Raw genomic sequence first — 13,759 nt, 5'->3', positions numbered from 1 at the left:
GTCTATCATTAACTCGGCAGTGGTCAGTTGCGTAATCTCAAATTTCTGCCGCGGGTGCCCAGGTGTCGTGATTGCCGTTTCTTATTTTATATGTCGACGGACCCAGTCAGGTCCACCTTGAGATCATAATTGGAGAGATCAATTTTGGCAAATGTAAGGGTCCGGCCCCGGTGTACATACATCGCAGCGGGAACGAAGCCGCAAAAACGGGAAGCGAGGCTTATCAGGGTGCCTTGTTTACCTGCATCGCAACTGGCGAGCCTTGTTGGGGCTATTTTCTCTAGCTCTTGTAGTATTTTTAGCGACCTAGCACTCTCATCGTCCAGATTCTATCGGGGGCGATCCTTGGGGCCCTTGTGGGGGCTATTTTCTCTACAGTACAGTAGCTCTTGCAGTACGGAGTATTTTTAGCGACCTTGCACTTTTAGCATGGGAAGCCCGACTCTCAGTCGGGGGCGACCCTGGGGGCTGTATCGGGGCGACTTCAATACTTATTTTGAACCGAGGAGGTTTCGATCGCTTAAGGTGACTTGTTTTATCGGCTATTGTGGTAATATGCGTTAAAATTTACCTCCCCGCATATGAAAGTGTCAGATAAAAGAGCAAAGATAAACAGTTCACCAGCGTTTACATCGCCAATCAGCGACCGTGGAAGGTGGAGCGTGTCTTTACGATAGGCTGTGCTAGACCTGGGTGGGTCATGGTACCTGAGAATACATTGACATACGCAGGTAATAGGCGTGTGATCAAGTACCTCTCGGTACTATGGAACCAATAAATATAGCAGCCTGAAGCCCCTAAAACACTTGGCTTCGATTTTAGATTCCGACCCTGCGTATCGGGGGCGGTGTTTTTCTTTTCTTTTTACTCTTTATTCTCATTTTTATTCTTATTCTCATTTTCCCTTGCAGGCTGCATATAAACCATGTGCTAATCCCTCACTTCAGGTTCTGTTATTCTCCATTCTCCCGCTATACTTCCGACTCTCATCCCCTATTCTCCGCAGCAAACTATCTAAAAAGTAGCACAGGCATGTGCAAGTCAACCCGATAATTACCACCAACTCCCCGACCAAGGTCAATTGACCTCCAAACAACACATTGCATCGCGCCCGCAATCAACATTCCATTGTACATAAAATCCCCCATCATGCATCACCTCCCCCTCCTATTATCACTATTACTCGCGATCGCAGCCCCACTAGCATGGGCCGCCCCAGCATCCCATCAACTGGGCCAGATATCACATATATACGACACAACAGACAAACTGCCCCTCCCAAATGAAGGCAACCTCCAAGTCCACGACCCAAATATTATCCTCCACGATGAGCACTACTATCTCTTCAAAGGCGGCATCAACATCCCAATCTTCAAATCCGCAAACATGTCCGGACCCTGGGAAAAGATCGGCACAGTCCTAGATGGCGACAGCATAATCCACAAAGGCAACCGCTCCCGCCCCTGGGCACCAACAACAATCGAACACAACGGGAAGTTCTACTGCTATTACACTCTCAGCTCGAGGGGTTCGCGGAACAGCGCCATCGGCATCGCAACCACGACTACCCTCGACGGCAGTGCGTGGACAGATCACGGCGTTTTAATCAACACGGAAAAAGGACCCGGTTCGGATGTGTATCCGTACACGATCACGAATGCAATTGATGCATCTTTCATTTTTGATCAGGATTCTGGCCAGGCATACCTCAACTACGGCAGTTTCTGGCATGATATCTGGCAAGTGCCGTTATCTGATGATCTGCTTTCTGTTAAGGATGCTGGGAAGCCGGATGCGGTGCAGTTGACGTTTATCCCGCGGGAGAAACGCAAGCCTGAGGAGGGGTCTTGGATGAGTTACCGGGACGGCTGGTACTATACTTGGTTTAGTCGTGGGAAGTGTTGTAATTTTGATGGTGTGTTTCCGGATCGCGGGGAAGAGTATAGTATTCGTGTTGGGAGGTCGAAGGATGTTCGGGGTCCGTTTGCGGATCGCGATGGGAAGCTTTTGCGAGAGGGGGTGGCGAGGTTGTTTATGGGTCGAATCATGGGGTTGTTTATGCTCCTGGTGGGTTGGGAGTGCTTCCTGCGAGTAATGAGTCTACGCGGGATATTCTTTACTATCATTATTTGAATACCACTATTGGGTTCAAGGATGGGGTGAGTTTTATTCCTTGGTTTCTGGTTTGTTGGATATGGCTAATTTTCTTTTAGGAAGCTCGTCTTGGTTGGAACTACTTGGATTATGAGGATGGTTGGCCGGTTCCTGTCGAAGGCCAGGATCCTACGGCTACCAGTGCAGGCTCTATTCATGGGGTTACCAATTGGGATTACCTCCCGGTGGTACTGGGTGAGTAGTGCATCGTTTGGACTGTATGTCCTTTGCTCATATGTTCGTTCTAGCTTTATGGTTGTATATGTGGCTATAGTGGTGGATTCTCTTTGCACTGGATAGAGATGTCTTTCATGTTTTGAGCAATTACACTGATAGATCATAGCGACGGCGTTTGGGCCTGTGAGTATCATGACCTGTTATTTAGCGAGCATGTTCTTTCTTTCATATCAATGCATAGCACCTCATGAGTGGTGATTTCAATTCTGCAAGTTCTGTTTCACTCTCCATTGCAGTAATGCATACACTTCCCTCTCTCCTATTCATACATCCCACCCGCCATCCACACTCACAACCTGGCCAGTGGTGTAAGAAGCCGCATCACTGAGCAAGAAAACAACGGTCTGCGCAACCTCATCAGCAGTCCCGATGCGCGGAATAACAGTCGGCGGAGGAGTAATGCCACCTTGAATCTCCTTGGCCATATCAAGCAAGGGCGTCTGAATAGAGCCACTAAAGAAAATTGATCAGTCACATCCAACAAACCAAACACCCCACAACACACCGAATAAACAAAGAAAGAAAAGAAAAAGAAAAGGGAAAACTCACGGCGCGACAGCATTAACCCGAATATGAGGCCCAACTTCCTTAGCAACAGACCTCGTCAACCCAATAACCCCATGCTTAGTAGTCGAATAAGCAGCATGCAACGCAAACCCCCTCAACCCCTGAATACTACTAGCATTAACAATGCTCCCCTTCCCATCAGGTGCAGACTCCATAATCGCCCGCAATTCCGCCCGCAGACAATACATCAACCCGGTAACATTTACCCGCATCAACATATCCCACTCATCATCATCCTGATCGATGAATTTGCCCGTGCCATGCACTTTGCCTATCGTCCCAGCCATATTGGCCGCGCCGTCTAGTCGGCCGAAATGTGTGACTGTCGATGCGATCCAGTCTTTTACTGCGGCTGCGTTGCTGATGTCCAGGGCTGTTGTTGTGATTTTTGCAGTGCTAGGCTCGGCTTCGAGGATTTGGAGGGCTGTTTCTAGCACTTTTGGGCTTAGGTCAGCTAGTGAGAGGTGTGCGCCTTGCGCGTGTAGTTGGCGTGCGACTGCTAGGCCGATGCCGCCCAGCCCGGTTACGGCGTAGACCTTGCCTTTGACGGAGTCCATTTTGGGGGTAGATGGATTGGTTTTGGAGGTTTTTGGTGTAAAGGATAGAGGGACTGAAGGGCTTGAATTCTCTATGGGGGTCAGAGGGGTTCAATGTTACAGTATGAATAATGACAGGTGGGATGCGTGGGGTCGGAGCTGCTCCGTGTCGAATGTATGGAGTGGCGGGTATATTGAGGGGGCTTTTTATAGGCTAATTGTATTCTCCAAGTCCCTTACCCCGCGGGATAGTGATATTGGCATACTCCACACTCGGGGTTACATTCTCCGACATTGTGCTGAGCGTACAGATTAGCCAATGCTTGATCCAAAGTATAGTCAAAATAAGAAGGGATATAGGTGTCTGGCCAGCACTGATACAGACATAAAATTCAGCTCAGGTTAATCATTGCTAAACGAAGACCCAATTGGAAATGTTGGATGGTGCACAACTAATCAAGGCTAATAGCTAACCAACTCGGCAATTTACGTCTTTCTTGCACGCAATTTACATGTACTTCGTTCTATCCCCAGAACACCCCGCTCAAGGCATCGCAGATCAAGCGGAGACTAGTAATGCAAGGCGCAAGATAAGCATTCAAGGAATGTAAATATTAAGCATGCACCCAGATCAAAAATGCCCGACATCGGCTCCGAACACACAGCAATTGAATTAAATAATACATATCACCCAGTCAAATATAACTAGCACCAAAACCATGCAAAGGGTATCTCAAAGTATAAACAAAACTCCAAAACAACAAATCACCCAATTTATACAAAAACCCCAGCCAAAAGCAACCCCCCAACAACGAAAGACCCCCAAGAAATCCTACTCAGTCCAACACGTCTAGCACTAGACTCGGCCCGACTCCCATGCAAAACCTGATGCGCATTAAGACAATACATCACCCTCTGCGTTTCAGCAGACGAAAAAGAAGGACAGACAGCCGTACAAGGATCAGGATCCTCGAAAATCCACACACGATACGAACAGCACGATTGTAGAACCTCTCGCATATTCGTGCTCGGGTTTCGTTCTTGGTATAGTGGGACTTGGTTGTAGTAGTTGAGGTTGCTTGGGAGGGTGGGCATTGAGTCGCGTGCGTCATAGCATTCTGGTGGTTGGATGAAAGTTGTGCCGTTTGAATTTGTCATTTTGGGGGTTGAGGGTTTGGTGGTGTGATTTAATTGTGAAAGCCGGATGATCCGGGTTGATGCGATGCGATCGATGGTGATTTTGGTTGTTTAGTGGTTGATGGAATGGACAATAGGATTGAGACGATCTCTGGAGGAATGTCCACTGGAGGAGAGAGAAAATTGCGAGTGAGGAAGGGATGATCAGGACGATCGAGACGAACTCGCGATCGCCAAACGCGACCGAACCCTTTTTAAAGGGCGAAGCGTCGTGCCAAGGCGCTATGCTGGGGATATTGATTCGAGTGGGGACTGGCAAGCCCAACTCTTCAGCTGAAGGGGGTTCAGGGTGGAAATGGTCATTATTGATTCGCTAGGTTCTCTTGTGGGTGCATTAGTGGCTTATTTTGAGGTCATTGGTGTCAGACTCAGACGGAAAGGGTTCGACTATGCGTATAGTTTGTTTTCCCTTGCTTTAGGGTGTGATCTATGTGTACGCTTATTTATGTACTGCTGCTTCAACGTTGGGCCAAATGTTCCCAAATATCTCACGTCTTACAGTCGTGCTGCTTGATTAGCCTTACGCCACATCTTTTTCCTGCGTTCGTGGCCGGCATTGAAATCGTCCACCCATTTTTGGTCGAACCGAGGTAGACGTCGCCCTGGCGTGCCAGCATGCGGTTCCCCCGCAAGGAGTCGGAGATCCTCGAAGTAGGCTTCAAACTCAGGGTTGAGCACGGTGAACCCGGGACCATCACTCTTCAGGGCAATGCGGTCAGCTTCCCATTTCTCCTGCTCTGCCACAGAGGGCAGAGTGGCCTTGCCAGCCAAAACACGGGCGGCAGCAACAGCTTGCCATTCAAAGACCTTGAAGGTCAGACCGGCGCCGACCTAAGAAACATTTGTTAGAATTTTCAATCCAGGGGTTGTGGGGATCTGAAACTTACAGCCCCCACAAAGACCAGTGTCGGATCGTGTCTATAGAAGATATGCTGGTATAGATCTGGCACACGATTATTCCGAGTAGCCACCTGCGGCAGGAAAGGCAAAGTCCAGCTGAAGCCAGTTCCGAAAACGAGATGGTCAACTCCAGTCTCTGAGGAGCCGTCTTCGAAATACACGGTTTTGTCGCCGTTCTCACTCGTGATATGCGAGATAGGTGCCCTCCGTTGAATCTTAGGATGCTGGAAAGCCTCATCACCGAAATACATGTTGTAGCGACCTCGCACAACAGCAAGAACAGGAGTCTGCGCACTATCAATCAAACTCACGGCAGTATCAGCCGCCGACACAGACGCCCCAACAGTGATAACTTTCTGCAACATATCAGCAAAGTAGAACACCAAAAAGATCGAATTATCCAAATTACCTTGCCATGATACTTCTCAGGTCCCCGATAATGCTTCGTATGCTCCACACTCCCAGGATACCTCGCGGCAAACTCCTTCAACCCAGGAATTGCCGGGATATAAGGAACAGCATAATGCCCCGAAGCAACAACAACAGCATCAAACTCCTCCTCCCACCAATAATCAGACTTCTGCCCTTCATCACCATCACCAACCTCCGTCCTCCGCAACGTAAGGACCCACTTCCCATTCAAATCCTTAACAGCCCGCTCAACAGTAGTATCAAACTGCACAAGACTTTGATAACCCTTGACGGTAAAAAGATCCTCAACATACTTCCGAATAACAGAGTGATGCCGGAAAGGCGTATCTTGACCATGCCGCTCAATAGACCACTGCGAGCGCACAGCCGGAATAGCTTCCTGCGAGAACGACATGGCGCCCGCGTCCACGTTCGTCTCTAGTGTTGGGTACACGGGTGAATCCGTGAACCGGTCTTGAGAGACTACAGGTGTCCGGCATGGTAGTTTTGCCGGGATTTGGAGCGGTTTATCTGCTGTTCGGGCGGATAATCCGTCCAGGTCGAATTGCTGGGGTGGTTTATCGTCTCTTGAGACCCTGTTTCGTTTGTTAATGCATTGGTCCCCCTGGATCCGGGAGTTTGAGTGATCATACCAGCATCCGCCGGCTTTTTCTTGTCTGTCGAAGACGCGGATCACGTCGAATGCTTTTTCTTGTGCTAGTGCGTCGACTGTGATGGCACCTGCTGGGCCTGCGCCGATTATGGCTACGCTTTTGATTGCCATGGTGTTTTGTATGTATAGGGTTAATTGTAGTTCTAGGATTGAGGGTTGATTCCACACTGCTGAACTTCAGGAGGGCCGTTCTTCTCGGCCGAGGATCAATATCTGAGGTGATGTTAGACTCTGTCACGCCATCGCGCCTGTTTTTGAGCAAATCTGGACTGATAAGATCTATGGGGTGCACGGCGATCCTTGGAGTATATCAACTCACATTCTATATGCAGGTAAAGCTCAATTGTCTCTAGCGCTAGATTGTAAATGCTGAAGCTTTTTATGCTTGAAATTTATTCGCATCCAGTTGGGGTAGTTCGGCATTTGTTCCGTTGATTTAATTGGTTGATTTGGTTGAAGTTTTATGGTCACGTGGATGGCATGTGGGGAGTGTCAGGAACTGTATTCTGATTGGCTGTGGCTACATTTAGACCTTCGGCGAGGTAGAAGTTAGCCTTGGAAAGGAGGATAATAGAGATATAATTTAGAATGTACGAATGGCATGTTATAAATTCACATCCAAACCCGCAAATCTAAGTAAAAACATCAGTAGCATACCGCTCCGCAGTCCTCAAGCGATCAAAGAACTTCTCAGCAGCCTCTTCATCCCCAAGCTCAGCATCAACAGGCGTCTCCCCCTTCTCCTTAAGCTCAGCAATCTTAGCAGCTCGCTTCTCAAGATACATCTCCTTACAAGCATCCCTCACAGCCCCACCAACCCCGGTACTACCACAAACATAAATCCTCGCACCCTGCTCAAACAACTCAACCAACTCAACCCGGTCGTCAAGCATGAGGTCCTGCACATGCCGACCCTTGCTTCCATCTGTGGGACGACTATACGCCCACCGGACATCGACAGCACCGAGCTCCGCCCACTCAGCCAGTTCGGATGCGTGGATATCGTCCTGGCCCTGTGTACGGCAGCCGATGTATAGAACCGCTTTGGCGGGCTGGCCGTCGTGTAATTCATCTGAATTTGGTAAGCTGCGACGGCCGCGGATCTTCTCTGCTCGGTCCATTATGAATCCGCGGAATGGGGCCAGGCCGCTGCCTGCACAGGCCATTATCATTGGAGTTTCGAGTGAGATGGGGGGTTTGAAGCCCGAGTGGGAGGGGCGCACGGTTATGTGGGCACGCTCGCCGACTTGGAGTTCTGAGAGGTAGTTTGATGCTACGCCGAGGTATTGTTCGATGAGATCTGTGCCTTCGGTTGTGGATGCTAGGGCTGGGGCGTTTAGTACGGAGAAGGTGATTGAGCATTCGGATGGGTTGGCGAGAGGTGAGGAGGAGATTGAGTATTGGCGCACGCGCATTGGTGGGAGCATGGCTAGGAAGTCACCGATTGGGAGTTTGATGGCTGGGTGGCGCATTAGGAGGTCGAGGGGGCTGACGCGCTTTTTGACGATTTCTTCGGTGAAGCGGCTTGGGCTTGAGGCGAGGTAGCGTAGTTCGGCTTGGGTTTCGGCATCGATGGCTGCGTCGGCTAGCATGTTCAGGTCACGCTTTGAGGCGGGTTGGGAGAGCTCGACGTAGGTGGATAGCAGCTCGGAGGCTGAGATTGGGACATCAATGGGGATGGAGGGTGGAGGGCTTGAGCTCTGCGAGGGCTTTTTCACGCAGAGCACGGCATCCCATGGGAGGTCGAATCGGCGGATTGCGCGGCGGACGACTTGGCTTGGGTTCACTGGTAGGACGGCGAGGTAATCACCGCACTGGTAGGTCATCTCTGAGGGTAACTTGAAGCGCACCATGCGCTTTGTTGGGGCTTCGGGGTGCGTCAGAATCTGATTCTCGACAACGAAGCCCTCTTCAAGCTGCAGGCCGAGGGTTGATGCCCGCATGCCCGAGCTGACCTCAACCTGCAATGATGACTTCGGCTTGGTCGATTTCTCAGGGCTAGCACCGCCAAACTTAGCAGTGAGAGCTGGCCAAAATGAAGTCTCACCCCAACTGTCGAAATCAGTGAACATATCCGAGTTGGCTGCATCGGCAAGACCAATCTCGCATAACCTGTTGGCGCCATTGTCCTTGACCAGCTGGTCAATGGCCTTGGGAATGCGGTAGAAAGTGGAGGACCAGTCATGGTGTCCACAACCAAAGACCGCATAGTTGACACCATCCAGATCACTTCCCTTCAACTCACTCAACCACTGGAAGAAATGAGCCGCGTTATCCGGGGGCTGGCCTTCATATGAAGCAGAGATGAAAACAACCGGATCGCTCTTAGGAATGTTTTCCTTAGCGGAGTCGAGAGAGCTGACTTTGGCAGCATAACCATAGGCCGTGGCATCATCAGCCAATCTGCGGGCGAATACCTCACAAGTACCAGTGTTGCTCCCGTACAGGATGTGCATAGGCTTCAACTGGCCATCGACAGGTGCAGCAACCTTTGGCTTGCGATCCCGACTGCCAGCAGCAGTCTCCGTCGGCGCACCACCGAGAGCAATGCTGAGCTGGGTAGGATCAAGATCATGTCTCAGAGTTGCCTTCATCTGGAAGTCCTTAGGCTTGATGGTAAGTGTTTGCTTAATGCGAAGGTCGTAGCTAGGGTTATCTAGTTCAAAATTGAAGTTCTGGAGGAGCATAGCCACAATCAGGAGGACCTCTTGCCATGCGAATGGCCGTCCGATACAGCCTCGCATTCCATTGCCAAATGGTTTCCATGCGTTCTTTGGTAGCTTGTCGAAGTGCTCATCAAGCATTCTCTCGGGCTTGAAGGAATCGGCGTCAGGGCCATAGACCTTTGGATCGCGTTGCATCTTGCCCAGCATGAGAGCGATGGTCTCGTCTGGGTGCAGGACATATTTCCCGCCTCCCAGTGTTACTGGATCCTCCTTGTTCTTATCAGGGTGGGGATGGACTGCGATCATTGGGGCAGTTGGGTTCAGACGGAGAGTTTCACGCATCACAGCTGTGATGTATGGCAACTTCGACATATCCTCGACAACAATCTTGCGTTTGCCGATAACACGGTCAACTTCCTCCTGTGCCTTCTTGTAGGCACTGGGGTTCTTGAGGAGATGGTAGAATAGGAACGACAGCATGCCGGACGTCGTCTCATGACCAGCAATCAAGAAAGTGATCATGTTATTCACAATCGAGTCATCAGTCAAACCCTGGCCAGTCTGCGGATCCCGTCCCAGAATGAGAGCGTTAAGAAGATCCTTCTTCTCAACCGGATTCTCCTTCCGGTTATCAACAAGCTCCTGAGCAAGGTTCCGCAGATACTCAATGTCCGTCCAGTACTTGTTGTTCTCACTGGTCGGTAGGCTATTAATCAAACCAGGCCGACGAGCGCGAGTTCCAGACCCAGCCAACAAGCCAACCATAGCCTCGACGAACGGGTGCATTTCATCGTGGTAGAATGAATTGAAGCGGGTACCCATTGCGCAGAGGGCAATGGAGTCCAGTGTTAGGCGGGTGAAGTCGTCCGTTACGCCGATAGGCACGGTAGGGCCCTGGCGCGCCCATTTCATGACGAGTTGAGTGGCGATGTCGTACATTTCTATTCAAATGTCAGTTATACTTGCTCCCTTGGTTGCTTTCCACATGGAATATACTCACCATCGAACATCCCCCGAATCATCAAAGGACCAAACGCAGGAACGAGGACACGGTGAGCAACAGCCCAGTTCTCCTCGCCGGGATAGTTGGCCGTAAACAGACCATCGTGGACACCATTCCGGATCTCATGTAGACCAGCTGAAACAATCTTTGTGAATCGTTCCTCGTCGCATACTTCATCGACCAGCTCATGCGAGCTGATAAATACTCTGGGTTTGCCGAAGGTAGTCAATCGGAAAATGTGGCCTGCCAAATGAATATTAAACGAATTAGTCGATCCCTTTGCTTGTTGTAGGTTGATCTAGCATACCGTAGTTTTCGGCCAGTAGCTCGAAACTGTTGGCAGGGACTTCGGGTTCGATGTCGTAGATGTTGCCCAAGATCGGGACGCCCCTTGGCCCCGGGATGGGGACCTCTTTCACGGAGCTCATAATATGTGGATTTGAAGATGAGATCAATGGGAGACAAGCAGACGTGAAGATTGGCGTGTAAGTGGATCAGATGGCGGGGTTGGGAGATCCCGTGCGACCAAATCCGGTGGCGTCGACGATTGCAATATTGATAGGTGAAGGTGAAGCTTAAAGGCGATGTTGCTGAGAGGCAGATCGAGGAGGAGAGTGTTTTCTTATAAGGTTCCAACAACAGTATAATCCAACCTCGGCCTCTCACTTGATGTCACAACAAGTAAATCCCGTGTTTCACATTGTTCTGGAAGCAGTTCCACCGCGGGTTAGGCGTGTCCGAAGGCCAATCATCGTTGTCGTATATTAATCGCGCCGAGAGCTAAACTTGGCAGTCAAGTGAAGTGTAAGTGTCGGTCGGATTTGACGTGAATCCCGACCTTATGATCGGAGATTCGGCATAGATAATGAACACAATGCTCACATCTTGCTCACACAGTGCCATAAGGATCAGGAGCTCCGAAACCATCAGCCACGGAGCTGTATACAAATCAAGCCGACTCCGACCATATCGTCCATACATAAGGATAGGACTCGTGTCAAATTCTCCAGATGAAGTCATACTGCAGGGATAACCCCCCAGAATAAGTCTCTGAAAGGTGTGATACGCTAATCTTAGCACAAGCTGCATGAGGATAGGCAACCATCCGTTTTTGATCAAATCGCATTAAGGTGGCTGTGTTGGAAGAGTTAATGGATGGTCATTCTTTGGCTGTTAGAGTGTCGGATACTCATCGCCCCGATCGGGCAAGGCCCGCAAGGAATACAACCACACTGGAACAACACTGGAACAACACACCCCAACAATTGAAATAAAACCCGTTTTATATGTTAAAGTATGTACATGTATATGAGCTTGCAAACGGCACAGCATCGGGCGGTCTAAACAACGCCAACGAAGGGAATCTTCGACCAAGGCCAAAAAGTGGGATATCAAAAGAAACGGAGGCGCAGGCGGAACGAATGGGCTCTGCAGGGCAACGCGAAGACAGTGAGTGAGAGAGAGAGAAAGAGAGATGAGGCAAGTGATAGGAAGCCTGAGATGAGAGAAAATGGTCATTATTCCGACTCCGTTGGTCACCAGAGGCCCGAGGAGTGGCATGGCGACAGCTGAATGACCGGACATACTGTGCAACGGAGCGGAAACCAATCACAGAACAATTCATTATAGAGGGAAAACAAGGGATGCAGGTTCGTGGAATACAACTTTCAAGGCTAGTTGCTGACCTGCTGGTAGCCACCGTGCTTCCACTCGCTCTGCTTCCAGTCATTTTGGAAGTTCTGCATCTCGGTGCGGTTCTCGGCGTAGCGGCTGTCATCAAGGGCGTGTTCGAGACGGCCCTTGCGGCGCTGGCGCAGGCAGAAGATGAGGAAGGCTGCGATGCCAAGTACACCTGCTCCGGCTGCGCCACAGTAGATTCCGATGTGGGCTCCTTGGCCCAGGTCGTCCCATTTTTCGGCCAGGGACTTGGGCGGGGGTTTGTTGAGTTCTGTGAGAGTGGTAGAGTTTCCACTGGACGTAGAGTTAGCTATGTTCTAATGACTTGTATCAATCTCGAACTTACCTAACCACGTCGATACTGTCGTAGGAACCTGAGTGGTCTGAGTAAGTGTACTCCTTTCCAGTGTGGAAATCCTTCACACGGAGCTTTCCAAGGGTCATGGTGAAAGGAGCATCGTCCCATTGAACCAGACCACCAGCCCAATCGATTGTACCCTGTGCAGCACCCTCCCGACCAGCAGGCCACAGACTAAACTTGACACGACTGGGTGTCTGCGGGTAGTTCTTTCCGCCAAGGGTACCTTTATCATCGTAGTTAAGCTGACGGACCATATCGCCGTCGATCCACCACTGGAGCTTATCTTGGTCCCAATAGGTAGTGTAGTTGTGGAACTCGGAGTCTGCATTTGTGACGTGGTGGTAACCGCCGCGGTCGAATGTGCTATCGTTGCCCTTTCCGAAGAAGTTGGACTGCACCTGGCTGGTGTTATATCCAACCCACTCCCAATCGATCTCGTCCAGGTCGTCCGATTCCAGGACCACACTGCTGATCAGACCGGCGCCCTTGGCCATCTTGACGTGCGATTCCACGACACCGAAGAAGATATAGAAGTTGGATTGTAGGAGGGTGGATGAGCCCTCTTCGGTAAGGGTGAACTCGGCACCGTCATCACCGTATTCGTAGGTTCCGGTGGTCATGTTCCAAATGGTTTCGTCTAGGGTGGTGTTGAAGTGCCATGTGTGTTCTGTTCCTAGAGCTGGGTCCGCGGGACATGTTACGTTCAACGGGTTGCAGTCGGTTGACGTTTGGGCGGTGGCATAGCTGGCCAGGGCCAGTAGAGCAAGAGAGTACCACATGATATCTAAATGAATGTGATCAGGTCTGCTGCTGGTCTAAAAGAATGACTATTCAAAAGAATGGACTCGAGAACGAAGCTCGATAGTAAAGAGTGGATGTGCCGATTGCACGAGAAGGCCAGCAGTCAGTACATGGAAGAAGAGAAAGGGGAAGGCTAAGTGGGCTTATAGGCTAGCGGTGTTTTAGGCGTTGTATTATTTTTGTGTTTCTCCTTACGCTGCAGAGATTATGGGCAGGTCTGGGCTAACTTGATACCGTTAGGGAGCTCCATTTTAGTTCAGTGACTAACTTCATCGGGTAAGCCCCAGGGCCCCGTGCCTGAGACTAGTCTACTTTTGGGTGATAACGTCCCTGATTGGTTGGGCAATTGAGAACGATAAGGTCCCGCAGGGGTAATTAAAGCTGCTTAGGGTGTTTGTATACTTCGTACTTTCTAGTCCATACATTATCTTTGCTTACAGTACATTATCCGAGATGTTTTTCTTACATTGAAGGATGTCCTATCGCTGAAGGAAGAAAACTAACCACCTTGGTTCCACTAGCGGAAAGTTCCGGTCTAGACCAGTTGAGGAAAATCATCTGCAATGAAGATCCCAT

The 13,759-nt window shown here is 50.1% G+C and overlaps 5 protein-coding genes across 5 annotated transcripts; 1 reads left to right on the top strand and 4 right to left on the bottom strand.

Annotated features, from left to right (window-relative positions):
* Positions 1–1,149: 1,149 nt before the first annotated feature.
* N7446_004107 (uncharacterized protein) lies at positions 1,150–2,357 on the top strand (the record flags this gene model as incomplete). Its single annotated transcript, XM_058512856.1, has 3 exons — positions 1,150–2,067; positions 2,154–2,159; positions 2,214–2,357. 3 exons carry the CDS (start codon positions 1,150–1,152, stop codon positions 2,355–2,357), a joined length of 1,068 nt encoding a protein of 355 aa, XP_058374185.1.
* Positions 2,358–2,654: 297 nt separating this feature from the next.
* On the bottom strand, positions 2,655–3,515 carry N7446_004106 (SDR family NAD(P)-dependent oxidoreductase; the record flags this gene model as incomplete). The annotated part of the gene is made up of 2 exons (XM_058512855.1): positions 2,655–2,844; positions 2,941–3,515. The coding sequence occupies 2 exons, from the start codon at positions 3,513–3,515 to the stop codon at positions 2,655–2,657; spliced, it is 765 nt and encodes a 254-aa protein (XP_058374184.1).
* A 1,671-nt stretch (positions 3,516–5,186) lies between these two features.
* N7446_004105 (uncharacterized protein) lies at positions 5,187–6,786 on the bottom strand (the record flags this gene model as incomplete). The annotated part of the gene is made up of 4 exons (XM_058512854.1): positions 5,187–5,522; positions 5,579–5,947; positions 6,001–6,598; positions 6,656–6,786. The coding sequence occupies 4 exons, from the start codon at positions 6,784–6,786 to the stop codon at positions 5,187–5,189; spliced, it is 1,434 nt and encodes a 477-aa protein (XP_058374183.1).
* A 521-nt stretch (positions 6,787–7,307) lies between these two features.
* Positions 7,308–10,772, bottom strand: N7446_004104 (bifunctional cytochrome P450/NADPH--P450 reductase; the record flags this gene model as incomplete). The annotated part of the gene is made up of 3 exons (XM_058512853.1): positions 7,308–10,282; positions 10,342–10,587; positions 10,652–10,772. 3 exons carry the CDS (start codon positions 10,770–10,772, stop codon positions 7,308–7,310), a joined length of 3,342 nt encoding a protein of 1,113 aa, XP_058374182.1.
* A 1,245-nt stretch (positions 10,773–12,017) lies between these two features.
* N7446_004103 (glycoside hydrolase family 16 protein) lies at positions 12,018–13,161 on the bottom strand (the record flags this gene model as incomplete). Its single annotated transcript, XM_058512852.1, has 2 exons — positions 12,018–12,315; positions 12,368–13,161. 2 exons carry the CDS (start codon positions 13,159–13,161, stop codon positions 12,018–12,020), a joined length of 1,092 nt encoding a protein of 363 aa, XP_058374181.1.
* Between the last annotated feature and the right edge of the window lie 598 nt (positions 13,162–13,759).

The sequence above is a fragment of the Penicillium canescens genome (assembly GCF_028828765.1).
Source record: "Penicillium canescens strain IBT 15451 chromosome Unknown utg000003l_segment0_segment0, whole genome shotgun sequence".
NCBI classification, from domain to species: domain Eukaryota; kingdom Fungi; phylum Ascomycota; class Eurotiomycetes; order Eurotiales; family Aspergillaceae; genus Penicillium; species Penicillium canescens.
Note: the sequence above shows the minus strand (reverse complement) of the source record. Positions and strands in the feature narration are given on the sequence as shown.